General features: G+C 39.6%; 1 protein-coding gene across 4 annotated transcripts in view; it reads left to right on the forward strand.

The window, feature by feature from the left end:
* The window catches only part of LOC132911515 (neo-calmodulin-like), an 85,059-nt gene that overhangs the window by 18,205 nt on the left and 54,562 nt on the right, over positions 1-12,292 (forward strand). For 2 of the 4 annotated variants that reach the window (XM_060968212.1, XM_060968215.1), the window contains exon 2: positions 5,296-5,322. The exons of the other annotated variants lie outside the window; for them this stretch is intronic. In XM_060968212.1, coding sequence (XP_060824195.1) covers positions 5,296-5,322 — 27 coding nt within the window. The remainder of the gene's footprint in view (positions 1-5,295; positions 5,323-12,292) is intronic. 4 annotated transcript variants of the gene reach the window in all.

Genomic DNA, 12,292 nt, shown 5'->3' on the forward strand with positions numbered 1-12,292 from the left:
TTATTGGGCTGGCAACTAAGTGAAGTGATTGTAGTGAAGTGATCGTAGTAAGTGAAGTAATGACAAAATTTTGTCATTAGTTGGTATTGACAAAATCCGCAATCACTTAGTTGCCAACCCAATAGAACGTTATCTCAAACGCTATCTTCATGGAAACGAAATTTACAGGAGAAAATAAAAGAAACAATTCTTATGTATGTATGACGTATATGAAATAAATTTTCAAAATCACTTTTATCGGAAACGGAGCGCCGTGTGAAAAAATTTCATTCTATATCTTCGATTTCTCCATTGACGTACACGATCACTTCCTTTTGCGATCAGGCAACCATTTAAAAACACCAGCATGCGTGGGTCGCATCGATAAGAAGTTACACAATCCCGTTTTATAAGACCTACGCAACATCCTATCGAACGAGGTGTCGGAGAATAGTGGATAAATAATTGCGGTCACGTGAGTCGATGAAAGTTGCCGGGATTTTGATGTACGAGCTTACGCGGGCTGGTCACGGAAAGCAATCTAGCCGGAATAAGGTTTCTCTCACCGCTTTGGAGAAACAGAACGGAACACTCGAGGAAATATCAATCGCGTTGCCGACAGAAAGGGTCGAGCCTCTCACCACTTACGTGGATCAACTCCAGACAGAGAGTTTGTAGAGGTCGGACGAAGCTTTTTCCAAGCGAAGAAGGGAGGCGGGTATTTAAAAGAAATTTCCTGGTAAATTTCATGTTCCGATGATTCAGAATGCAGACAAATTATGTCGAATTGCTACGAAATTCGTCTCATAGCGATGACAATTAAGAAGTACGAGCGTTGGAGAATATACCGGACAAATGATGCTGTATTATACCTTGTATCGATCCTTGACAGGAAATTGAAACTTTGCCGGGTAAGTTACCGCCTCGCCGAGGTACAGGAGACTCTGCAATTCTGTATCGGTCGTCGAGCACTTTGTAATAGACAGCAGCTTTATGGTTGACTTTACCACTTGCCAGGCGTAATTGCTAATCGCGCGGTCCATTCACATTTTAAAACAGTAGACTATAAATATTCTTTTTGTTCTACGATTATTATTCACAGTTTCACACGCAAGGTCGTGTATCAATTATCGAATATTGTTCCTGAACACGAGGAATTCTATTTGAAATATTACTTGGCCCCCTGGAGACGTCGTATTTCTTCGCTCGATAGGATAAAATTCCTTTTCGTATGCATCTAGGTAAACGTAGAAGCATCTTTATGGTGAATGCATACGGAAAAGTAGAAGTACAGTCTGATTCAACAATTTTTCAAAATCTTTCATCTTCGATCTTTTGATAGCGATCAAGCGAAGAAGAATACAGAATGAATAATTTAGAGAGTAATCATTATTTTCTAGTATTTCTGTAGTGCGATATAAAATACATGTTCTTAACGTTGTGCAGGAAATAAGTATTAATAATTATGTTACGTATGACGACCTTTAAGATATGAAATTTATAACGCTATATTTACACGTTTTATTTATACCGTGAAAAAGGTTAATAAAACCCCAGCATTTGATGTAGATAATGAAACGTTAATGGATTAGCGCCTACTTCTTTTATTCCATAAAATATCAAGTTAAATGATATTTTGATCGATTTGGTAAATTGAAAATTACGAAAAAGTGTTAACGCTAGAAACATTATCCCTTCCAACTCATTTTAGAATTTTCTACTATTATTTCTATCTTTTTGTAGCAAATGAATTCGTAGAAATACATCGCTGGTCAAAGTTATTAGGACAGCTGATATTCAGGACAAGTTGAATATTTTTCATTATCAAACGTTAGTCACGTACATGTATAATGAAATTAAGAAATTTCCAAAAAATTGAACTACTTGAACGGTTACGGCTCTAAGAGACTCGTTATTAAACCTGTCGTGAAAGTTCTGCGCAAGAATGTACATACCTAGCGATGCGCGGAGTAGAGTGTCGAAATTCTTTGTAGATTCTCGGGGAAAAAGAGGAACGAGGGAACGTGGAAGCGGAAAAACGCGAAGACGGGAGCATGGGAAATTTTGTTTGAGAAGGTTCCAAAGCCTGGAGAGAGCTGGAACTCGCACGCGACCCTTGACATTACCTGCCCTACATAAATGACCCAGATCCCCATGACTCCGTTCTTGCAATTTCTACTGGACAATAGTGTGATCCAATAACGACCGTAGAACGCCATAGTCGATGATGATTGCTTGATTCGCGCCAGCTACTAACGATCTGATGCTAATAATTCCATGAGAAGCAATCCCACAGTCGAGAGAAACTCTCTAGGGTCTCTGTTAACGCAATTTTTGGGGGAAAATTTCTCGGAAAAACTTCGTTTGCGCGAACAAGGGAGCCGGTTGATGGTGAGAATTTACTTCTTGATCGAGCCACTTGCTTGTAATTCTCTTTCGTCGATCGAAACGTCGAATACAAAGGGAATACGTGAAATCGAGCGTCTCCCTTTAAACCTAGCTAGAAAGTCTCGTTCGAATTACGTCAAGTAACCTGAAGCTGTTTTGTTTATTTCGACTATTAATATATAATCGAAATATTTTTTCAAGTTTTTACCCTTGTTCTCGTTAGTCTAATTGTTTATCGTCGAGTCTCTTGGATTCGAGAAACTCGACTAATTCGAACGAAGCTTAACTGCTTTAATTCGAAAGCAACTTGAAGTTAAGAAACTCGAGTTTACGTAGTCGAAACATACACTGAAGCAAACTATCTTGTAACTTTTATATACTCTTTCAGATTAGTTTCATGCCTTATGTATAATTGTGTCTCATTACAACGCTGCTTCAAAGTGTTTTGTATAACCCATACGATATACATATACGTAAAAAGTGCTCGAACACTGCTTTGCTGAGACAATGTAACTCGACTAATCCGAACGAGGCTTAAGATAGGATTTACCAGGGAGGAAATGTCGAAAGCTCGATAAACAAAAACAAGCTCGTGGCTGGGATACATTTTCATTCTCCCGCGATCACGTTCTCTTCTCTCAATCTCCCCATCTCCCTGGAGTAAACTAGCACACCAGGAAGCTCGCCGGAAGGTAATAACGCGGAACTCGTTTCGCAATAAATTCACCGTCGATTCGAAACACGTGTTCCGTGCACGACAAGTCCGGCAAACTAAGACATTTCGTGTTTTCCAGCTTCAATGGTCGCTGATGGATTCCTTTTAATGGTCGAAGTTTTTTATTTAACGCTTCGTTCTTAGACAAAGGGGATTCGGGTTTCTTTCGTTCTTCCGTTTTCACAGGTACAACGTTGATGTGAGAAAATTCAGTTTTTCCTTGGCAAGAGCGCAAAGCGTGGTAGAAACGCGAAAGGAACGCGTTAAGGGTCGCTTTTCTTTACTCGTCTCGCGAAATTTTCTCGTCCTATTGCCCCGTTGAACGAGATTTCGCGCTCTGCCGACTGGCGTCACACGGAAATTTCATGGTCGTACGGGTTTCGTGTATCTTGCCTCGGTTTTCCATTGAAACGACATCAGCCGGTTTCCATGGTGATTCCCGGATATGAAGCGGCTCGTAAAATCAATGGAACGAAGTCAAGCGACCGGTAGTCAGCTGGAAGTAATTACGGTATCAGGAACAACGAAATCAGTTGATTTGCTCGGACTAAACTTTTTTCTAGGCCGGTCTCGATGACAGCCTCCTTTACGCGGATATTTATCGAGTGTGTCCGGCTCGATGTGTTTCAAAAAGTTGTTTCGTTAGCGGGGAAATAGGGTCGCTTTTTGAACCAACTTCATTTCTTTGTGTGTGTGTGTATTTTTCACCTCTTTTTTTTATATCCCTTATTGTATAGCTATTGGACCAGTCGATTCGTTCACGAGCTCTGAGGCAAATAAAAGCGCGATTTTACATTTTAATCTCGACGACCGCCAGAGGGTTGGGGCTAATACGTCCGCTTTGAAAGTAAATTGGCTTTCCTGTTGATCGCTGGATTCATTGGTAATCGCGCGCAAACCTGAATAATGATGGGTCGAAGGGAAAATTCAAGTGAAGTTAATCAAGATACCGGAAAAATTTCTCTTTTCAGCGAGACGAGACGAGACGAGTAGCAGTGAAATATGAACACTTTTATCAGCGCCTCTTTTCGCTCCATGTTTCGCTTATTTTCCACGCCTCTCTGCTTCCAAAGATTTTTTTTTTAACAGGACTACCAGATAAATGTGTATTCGAGCGATTTGAACGCAGCAAAGAACTAGACGACTCTGTCAACTACGTCGTCCACGCTCTTGAAAATCCTATCGGGATTAAACGGCGACCATATTTTCCCTTGTATTTATGGCGATTCACGCGACCCCGTCAGCTGGCTGCATTTGTGTGCATGCAGTCTCGTATAATAGACAATGCAGCATCACACGTACAAGTCAATCTCGAATGGAACACGCGTGCGCACAATGGTTGCTATTACTAGTTCGACATACCAACACTAACTACGCGGGCCAAGGCTCGCGGTTTATCCAATTACCGCGAATCCAGGCAAAATGTGGAGTAGTCGAAAGTTCGGAAGACCGCGTCGCGTTTCCTTCGCGTTACTTTGCGAGCTTATCAGCCAAATTTTACAAGAAAGCCAGAATCTTAAGGACGCCACGCAATTTTCCAAACAGAGACCGAGAGAAGTCTCGACGAATTTACATGACTCACGAAAGTATGTCGACACTTTTACGAATACCTAGTTAAAGCTAAGAATCATAAATCATATGCAAATTGGTCTTTCGAGAACTCGAACTTAATTATGCTCTTTGTTACGATTATGCGTTTCAACTTCTAAAAACATTATCCACTCAATTTCGTAGTTAACTGAGTCGTAACTTTTCTGTCTGCCGAGATATGTTTTCATAATCTGAAAGAAATATATTGGATTTTCCAGTTCGTATTTATTTCCAATTGTTACCAATATACCAATTATCAATTTAAATCGTGAAATAATCGTGAAATTTCAAAATGTTTCGTATAATATACATATATATATATTGAGAAAAGGTTTTAACAAAAATTGGAATATTCTCGTGAGCTAGCGTATGTAAATTTGTTCGAGAAACGACGACGTTCAGAATTTCTTAGAGATTTTACACATACAAACTGAAAACTGGAAAAGAATAGAAGCTGGGTCATTCTGCATGCGCCGCGCGCAGACGATCGACATCCTTCCACTTGTTTGTCTTTTCTCACGGTCTTTTCCTGTTTCTAACACGCATTCATACATACCATTCTCTTTTATGATTCTATCTCTACCTGTCTGTATAATATTCTTTCTTGTGTTTCTATTGCACAGGCGCATCGCGGGCCGGCTGTCGTGCAGGTACAAATTTCCACGCAAAAATTCCAAATTCTCTGCACAAAGACACCTTAGGCGTCTATAGTTTATCTTATTGTTAGTCTCTTTCAGCTAGAATGCGTCCCTTCGGGGGATCAGTAGCACTTACTTAGTTACGTAGACGTCGCAAGACGTTCATCCCTGTCTCGCTCTTAGTAGAGAGCGAAACAAAGCTTCTTAGCATTATCAATTATCTATTTATCAACTAAACATTATCGAGATATCCTATTAGCAAGACTGTTTACAAATAGATCGCTTTCATTCGACACCTATTGCGATAGCTGAAACACTGAATGCGTAGTGTTTTTGCGTTACGTTTTATTCGGATCTTTTCAAATTATATTCAAATTTAATACGCGAAAGAAGAGTGAAAAAGAAAAAAAGAACGGTAGGGTGATTCGAGATTTTGTTCATTACAAATCGGTAATTTCGTATCGACGAGTTACTCCGACTCGCCGATGTATCTCTCGAATTAGAAAGATTACGTTTCGTTGATCCCGCGAACAGCATGAAAAATTCGATGATGCATGAACATTTTTCACCTAGTCCGCATGTCTCGTTTTTGTTCGATGCGTTTTACTATCGTTAGTACCACGAAACGCCACTTTAGTGCGATGCAAGAACAAGTTCGAGAAAGCTCGAGCAGAATTTTTTTAACTCTAAACCATTCTCTTTTGTAGGTAAGTGAACCGCTCGCTCGATGAAGCAGTGATCCGATCGGTAAGTCAGCTTTTCTTGGAAACTTTACGAGTTCACGCGAAAGCTCGATGCGCTTGTAGTCGGTACAACAGAGCTGTCGGAAAACTCCGTCCAGTGATATACCGACAGAGTCGGTGCTTTGCTCGATCTATACTACTTGCGTCGTATTTATCGTCCGAACTCCTTACTAGTTTCCTGCCATGATCGTTGACGATATGTTTAGTAATTTCATGCGACTTCAAGAAGGCTGTTCCCATGCACCGATGCTTAATAATCGCTAATAATAACAGGAAGACTTAATCAAAATATACAATCTTGTCTATAGAAAACAAATACCGACCATTCAGAGGTTATAATTAGACGATTTGAACACGCTTCGTTTATTTAAACAAAACCAGTTAGTGCTCGATTAAATAAACTTCTGTCGACTGAATTCATCTGTCTGAACTACAATCATGTAAACGAAAAATCGTGACTAGTAAGATGAATTAGTATCATTTTATTATATGAACTATTTATCTCGCGGTGGGTCCATGATGTTCAGTAGATGGCAAGTCCATTTTGATCCTTTTCGACGATTGAATTAAATAGATCCCCTACACTCCTATAGTAGTAGCAAATCGCAGAGGGCGTAAGAAACACTGATTTTTTCGAGCTCGATATTTCAGAACGTAAGACACGAGATTCTATGACAGGTTTATCCTGTATTTAGTTAATGAACTTAAGTATATAGAATTGAACATATATAGATTGAAATGAAATGTATGCAAATTCCACAAAATGAAAGAGAGATCAATTTCCGATCGATACACGGAGAACGTAAATGATCGTATTTCTCTGTACTTGCTTCGTGTTCGCTCACGTTCCCGGAAAATCACCATGGATAATTTAGCGATTTCAACGAACTTGACTATCGACAGGCATGTTATACAAATAACTGTTGTCGACACGAGTCACAGATATTTTATTACATATCGATTTGAAAAAGTCGATACAAGTCCGCTCTGTTTAACCTGTATTCCTTTTACCTAACATTTATGCGTCGATGCGACAGTCGATGGAATTCGAGAAGACGTAAATAATACGATTAATGTTATATTCTCAAAAGAATGCGATCAAATACAGTCGTGAATAAAAATACATGGGCAGGTAGTGGAAATAGGTATCGATAAAGCTCTGTTAAATACAGCTTCCATACATAAAACTAAATATCAATTCCAATTATTTATTAAATAATCTATGCACTATAAGGATATATAATATTTAGAAGCTAAGTATATGTATGAAAGTATAGTACTACTAGTTCGATCAAATTTCATTGATACTTCCAGTATCTGCCCACTTGTTTCTGTCCCAAGTGTATATATCAGGTTTTCCCAAAAGTTCACTTTGTAAGGAAATAATAGATGCACAACATTTTCTCTTTTATATTATTTTATTGAATTATGTATGATCCGCTTTGTCCAATCCAATAGAACTTTCATTGATGGAATATTACGATATGATCCATTTTGTTCTATTGAATTGGACAAAATGGATCGTACGAATATACCAAGCCAAGTAGTAACCACGCGGTCGTCTGACCATCGCGGGCTAATACTACTGTCACCGTGTCGCTCGACATAAAATATTCATTTCTGCGTAAAGGAAAAAGCGTTTTCGTGCCAAGGTCGCGTGCCAGGTCGGTTCAACGATGGTCTCGCGCTTCTCCATGTGATTCAACAGATGTACACGCGCGCGATCGTTGCGATTCGCATGATCGAGCCGGCAGACGAGAGAAAAAGCGAGCAACCGCTCGAGCCGAATTGCGTTAGGTCGTTGAGCCAGACGATTGTCTTTTTGCGGGGCTACAAAAATTTTTTGATAAACGCCACGAAGACTCGCGTGCCTTCTTAGATAAAGTCACGCCGCATAAATCAGCGGGGCTGGTGATCTTTTTTCTTATCGCGGCTTCACATCCGAACGGCTAGCGGAGCGCACCCGGCGCAGCAGAAAGAACATTCCGAGGAGCACACCGAGCTATTATTCCAAGCGCAGCTGGCACCGGTATTATTGGAAAGCTGCGCGTTCAACATGCATAGAATTTCCAGAGGTGTCGTTCGAACGGTCAATTAGAATTCGCGAGGAATCTCTACCGTTTACTCCGCGTTAGAATCGCGATCGAATTGTCGAATTCCCAAAGCGCGAAAGTATTCGAACAGTTGTAGAAACCTTTTGCGAAAGTATTGTGCGTGTTGCGCGGAACATTTCGATATTTCGTTATAACGAGACCAGACTACTGTCATTGCATTGGTGAAGTCTGAATCGAAACGAGTTTCACTGAGATTACATAAATACATATTTAAAAGGTCAATTATTTATTATATTAGCAAGTCTCTCTGTTGAACGCTTATTATATATTTAAGATGTCTAAATATATGTTTGCAATAAATGCCTTGTAGCTTTTATATATATTTTTAGATTCCTTTTGAATTCAACCAATACAGGCATCACAGATGTATCTCATTACGCTGTTAATAAAATATCAAAATGTTTTACAATCGCGCATACAATATATACACAAAAGTTTTTCGTATACATGTTCAAATATTTTAACGAATCACTGTATTTGCCTGTCTCTGCGATTTTATGTCTGGGATATAATTTGTACATCAATCGTCAATTGTATTTTAAACTTCGCTATTTGCTTTTGATATTTTAATTGCCTGTTGAGAAGAAGAGAGATTATTTTAGAAAATGGGAATTGTATCGTATTTCTATAGTCTTACACCGAGCGAGAATTACTAGTGGTTTTGACGTCAGATAATTGAGAGACCGTTTACCTTTGATTCTCTTCACTTGTAATCATTTTGCATTACACATTGTCACGTGTATAAGCTAAGGGAATATTAATGTATCAATTGCGAGCATAAAAATTGTACGTTCTGTTGCATTTATCTTATCCGAGGATTAGATAAATGAAATTTCTTTCTGAAAGACACAGCTGCACCTGGTTTAACCACACTCTTATTGAATTTATGATGAAGTTGTACGGGTTTTACCGCGTACCATATGAGTACGTAGCCGAGAATTTTATTTTCCTCAATAACGAGGTAGTTTAAAGCAGCCACTTTTCAATTCGTGAAAGAGTTTATGATCCACTGGTATCCCCAATTTTAATATTTTTCGCTTTTTACTGTAATCTCTCTAGAACCGTAAAAGTATCTCTAGCCATTGTTTCTACGTAAACTCCTCGTGAATGGAATAGGAAAATTAATAGTTCATTTCACCGATATCTTTGTTGCTTCGCTCCTTTGAAATTTATGCTCGTAGCTAAACAGGCGTTTTAATTCCAATGTGATTCTCGGATTAGATTCATGAGAGAAGTTGTCAGCGGAAGTTGGCCTGCTGGAACAGCGCCTACGCGTTGTGAAAATATAATGAGCGTATCATCGATGGGTTAATTCGTAAACGACGCTTTAATTACAAACCTCGTTTACGTAAATAGAATCGGTCGTCTTCTAGAAGACAAAGGATGGATAATTCAATTGTATTAATTACGCTGGTTTGATCTTTGATCGGATTTGATTTGTCTCTCTAACTATTATTTCAACATCGCAATATTCTCGTCAGGGGAATATTCGTATTACTTGAGGCAGATTTCGGCGCAGATCTTTAGTCGTTTTAATGTTTGATGCTGAGGAGTGAAGAGGTTATTTATTTCGCTGCTGCTTTCTCCGGTGTTTCCCGCCGCGCTGATGACAAAAGCATGCAAATTCGCTCGAATTCACGAAGCACGAGCAAGCGCTTTGGTCAGATTATCCTCGAGAACGTGATGCTCTCTGAGCTATCTGCTTTACTTTCCTTTAATCAAGGTCAGGAGATGAGCAGGTCGAAGGAAAATGAAGAAACTTCCCTCGCCTCTTTATCCCACCCTCTCCATTCAATTTCGCAAACACGTGGAAAATGACACCTTACAACGTCCCTTTTCACAAGGATTAAACGACTTCTATTGATGTCAGCAACGCAACCTCGTTGCGAATGGATTCCAAACTCGAATACAAATTCGCCGGTGTTGCTGGTGAAGTACTCCGAGTTGCGACAGCTCGCTATACGTCGAGAAACGTCGACTTTATTCGACGATATAGCGAGCCAACCATATTTACCAATATTTTCTACCATGAGGAAAAATTATACGAACTAAGAGTTATATTCGGATGAAACGGGTGAAACTTTTCATTCCAGAGCGTTGTAATTTTTTTGCAAAGTCTCTGTTGATACGTAGAAAATATTGTACGGCGTCGCTCATAAGTATCCGGACACTTTGATCGATTTGTAGTCACAATATGCGAATTTGATCGAAGCATACGATTAATGACGAATTATTTCTTTTTTACGGTATCAGCAGATTATAAATCAAAATTATCTATTAAAAATCGTAGCGATATTATACGATATTTTACTGTTTACTATACAGAACGTTCATTGGTAAGCTTCTCACAAAAATATCTCGAAAACAATTCCTTTTGGGAAAAATTATTGAATACCACTATGACGAGTGTTCGAATAGTGAGCCATTGTAGTTACATGTACGAACAATGAAGCGTCTGAAAGCTTCCACGAAGCAAAGATGATTAAAATCGTGCACGCTAAACAACATGCGAAAGGAACGCGTCAGAAATTCCGATACATCGACTGACGTTTAACTGAATTCTACTTGTTTCGCCATAGTATTGTGGAGAAAAGGAAATCGAGAGATATTTCATTGGACGTCGGGGAATAATGGCATTGGAGAGGTTCGTGGCTCTTCGAGATCGTTTGTGTAACGTACGTCAGGCAAACGCGCCGGTGGCACCTGTCAATAGTTTCCAAAGGAAGTTTTACAAAAGTTTCAGCAGCACGAAAGGACAGTCCGTGGCCGCTAACACGCTAGTCCTTTGACAGCCGATACTCTTCTGTATATTTTTTTCTTCTCGACAGAGACTTTATCCTTTAAACGAAAATCTCGCAATCACGAGGGAAAACGTGTTTACCATTGAACTCGTTTTAACTTCGCGACAATCCAAATTAGTTCCACGATCTAACGTCGACAAATTGGTCGATGGAAAAACTTACCAGGCGAAAAAGAGTGGTTTAAATGGAACAAGCGTTTCGTAACGTGGCGAGCCGTCGTTAAGCACGCAGCCAGCCTCCCTTCTCAGATTCTCCAGAATTTTAAGATGCCGTAATTCTTGGAACGTCGGATCTTTAGTCATACACAATCCCTCGTTTACGTGGAAGATTTAGCCCCGAGAGCTGCCCGGGTTGTTGATTTGTAACGGTAATTAAAGTTGGCAAGGACTCCAGAAGAAATTATAAAGCTACAAAGATCACGAGCCGCGTTGCTTTTACGAATTCTTACCTCGCGGTGTAAAATTTTACGAATCCCCCTCTTCCCATCTGACTTTCAACCTTTTAATTGCTTCCAATATGGTAGATCAATACAGAGTGTTCCTGAATTCGCGATATAAGCGAAGTCTTTTGGCCTTACACCTCCTTACCAGTCATATTCTCCTAATATAAAATTCCAATTTCGGTCAAAAACCTCCGTTGGTTCTCGAGAAATTCGCTGTTTAAAATTTCTCGAAAGTATGTCGCATTCAGACATTCGTAGAAGTATTTTTTGCAGAACCTTCGCGTGCCACCTTCTTATCTATCATATTCTCGTTTAAAATCGCAGCAAGATTGAAATATGTATATAAATTGGAGATTACGACAGGGTTAGACCTCCCATAAACGCATACATAAATGGGATTTAGTTTCACATAAAAGCACTGTCTAATAATTTCTGGTTTAGCATCGTGTATTACGCATTTCGTGTTTATTATCTGACTTTCATCGTTGCGAAACAGAATTTGTTCATCAATAAACGATGTAACGACCATCAATCGATATTACAGAATCACGAAATGGGACATAAGCTAAAGGTACTTACGAAACAGTTTGTGTAATAGTTGCATGCAACTGTTTCATGACTCACGTGTTCGTCGAAGACGAACGTCACTCGCAGTCGCTGTCAGCGCCATATTTTTCGAAAATGAGAATTTCTAAGCGGAAACTATTCGGCTATAGAGAGAGCACGGTGAAGTACATGGCCCTCTGATGCCATGAAGCAAAATCACCGAGCAAAATTACAACGATAATCTACGACTACATCGCTTCGATCGATCGATCGATCTCTGGCTGTGCAATAAAGACAAACCGCTGCGTATTTTTACGTCCGATAGATCTGCCAGGA

The sequence above is a fragment of the Bombus pascuorum genome, chromosome 10, assembly GCF_905332965.1.
Source record: "Bombus pascuorum chromosome 10, iyBomPasc1.1, whole genome shotgun sequence".
NCBI classification, from domain to species: Eukaryota; Metazoa; Arthropoda; class Insecta; order Hymenoptera; family Apidae; genus Bombus; species Bombus pascuorum.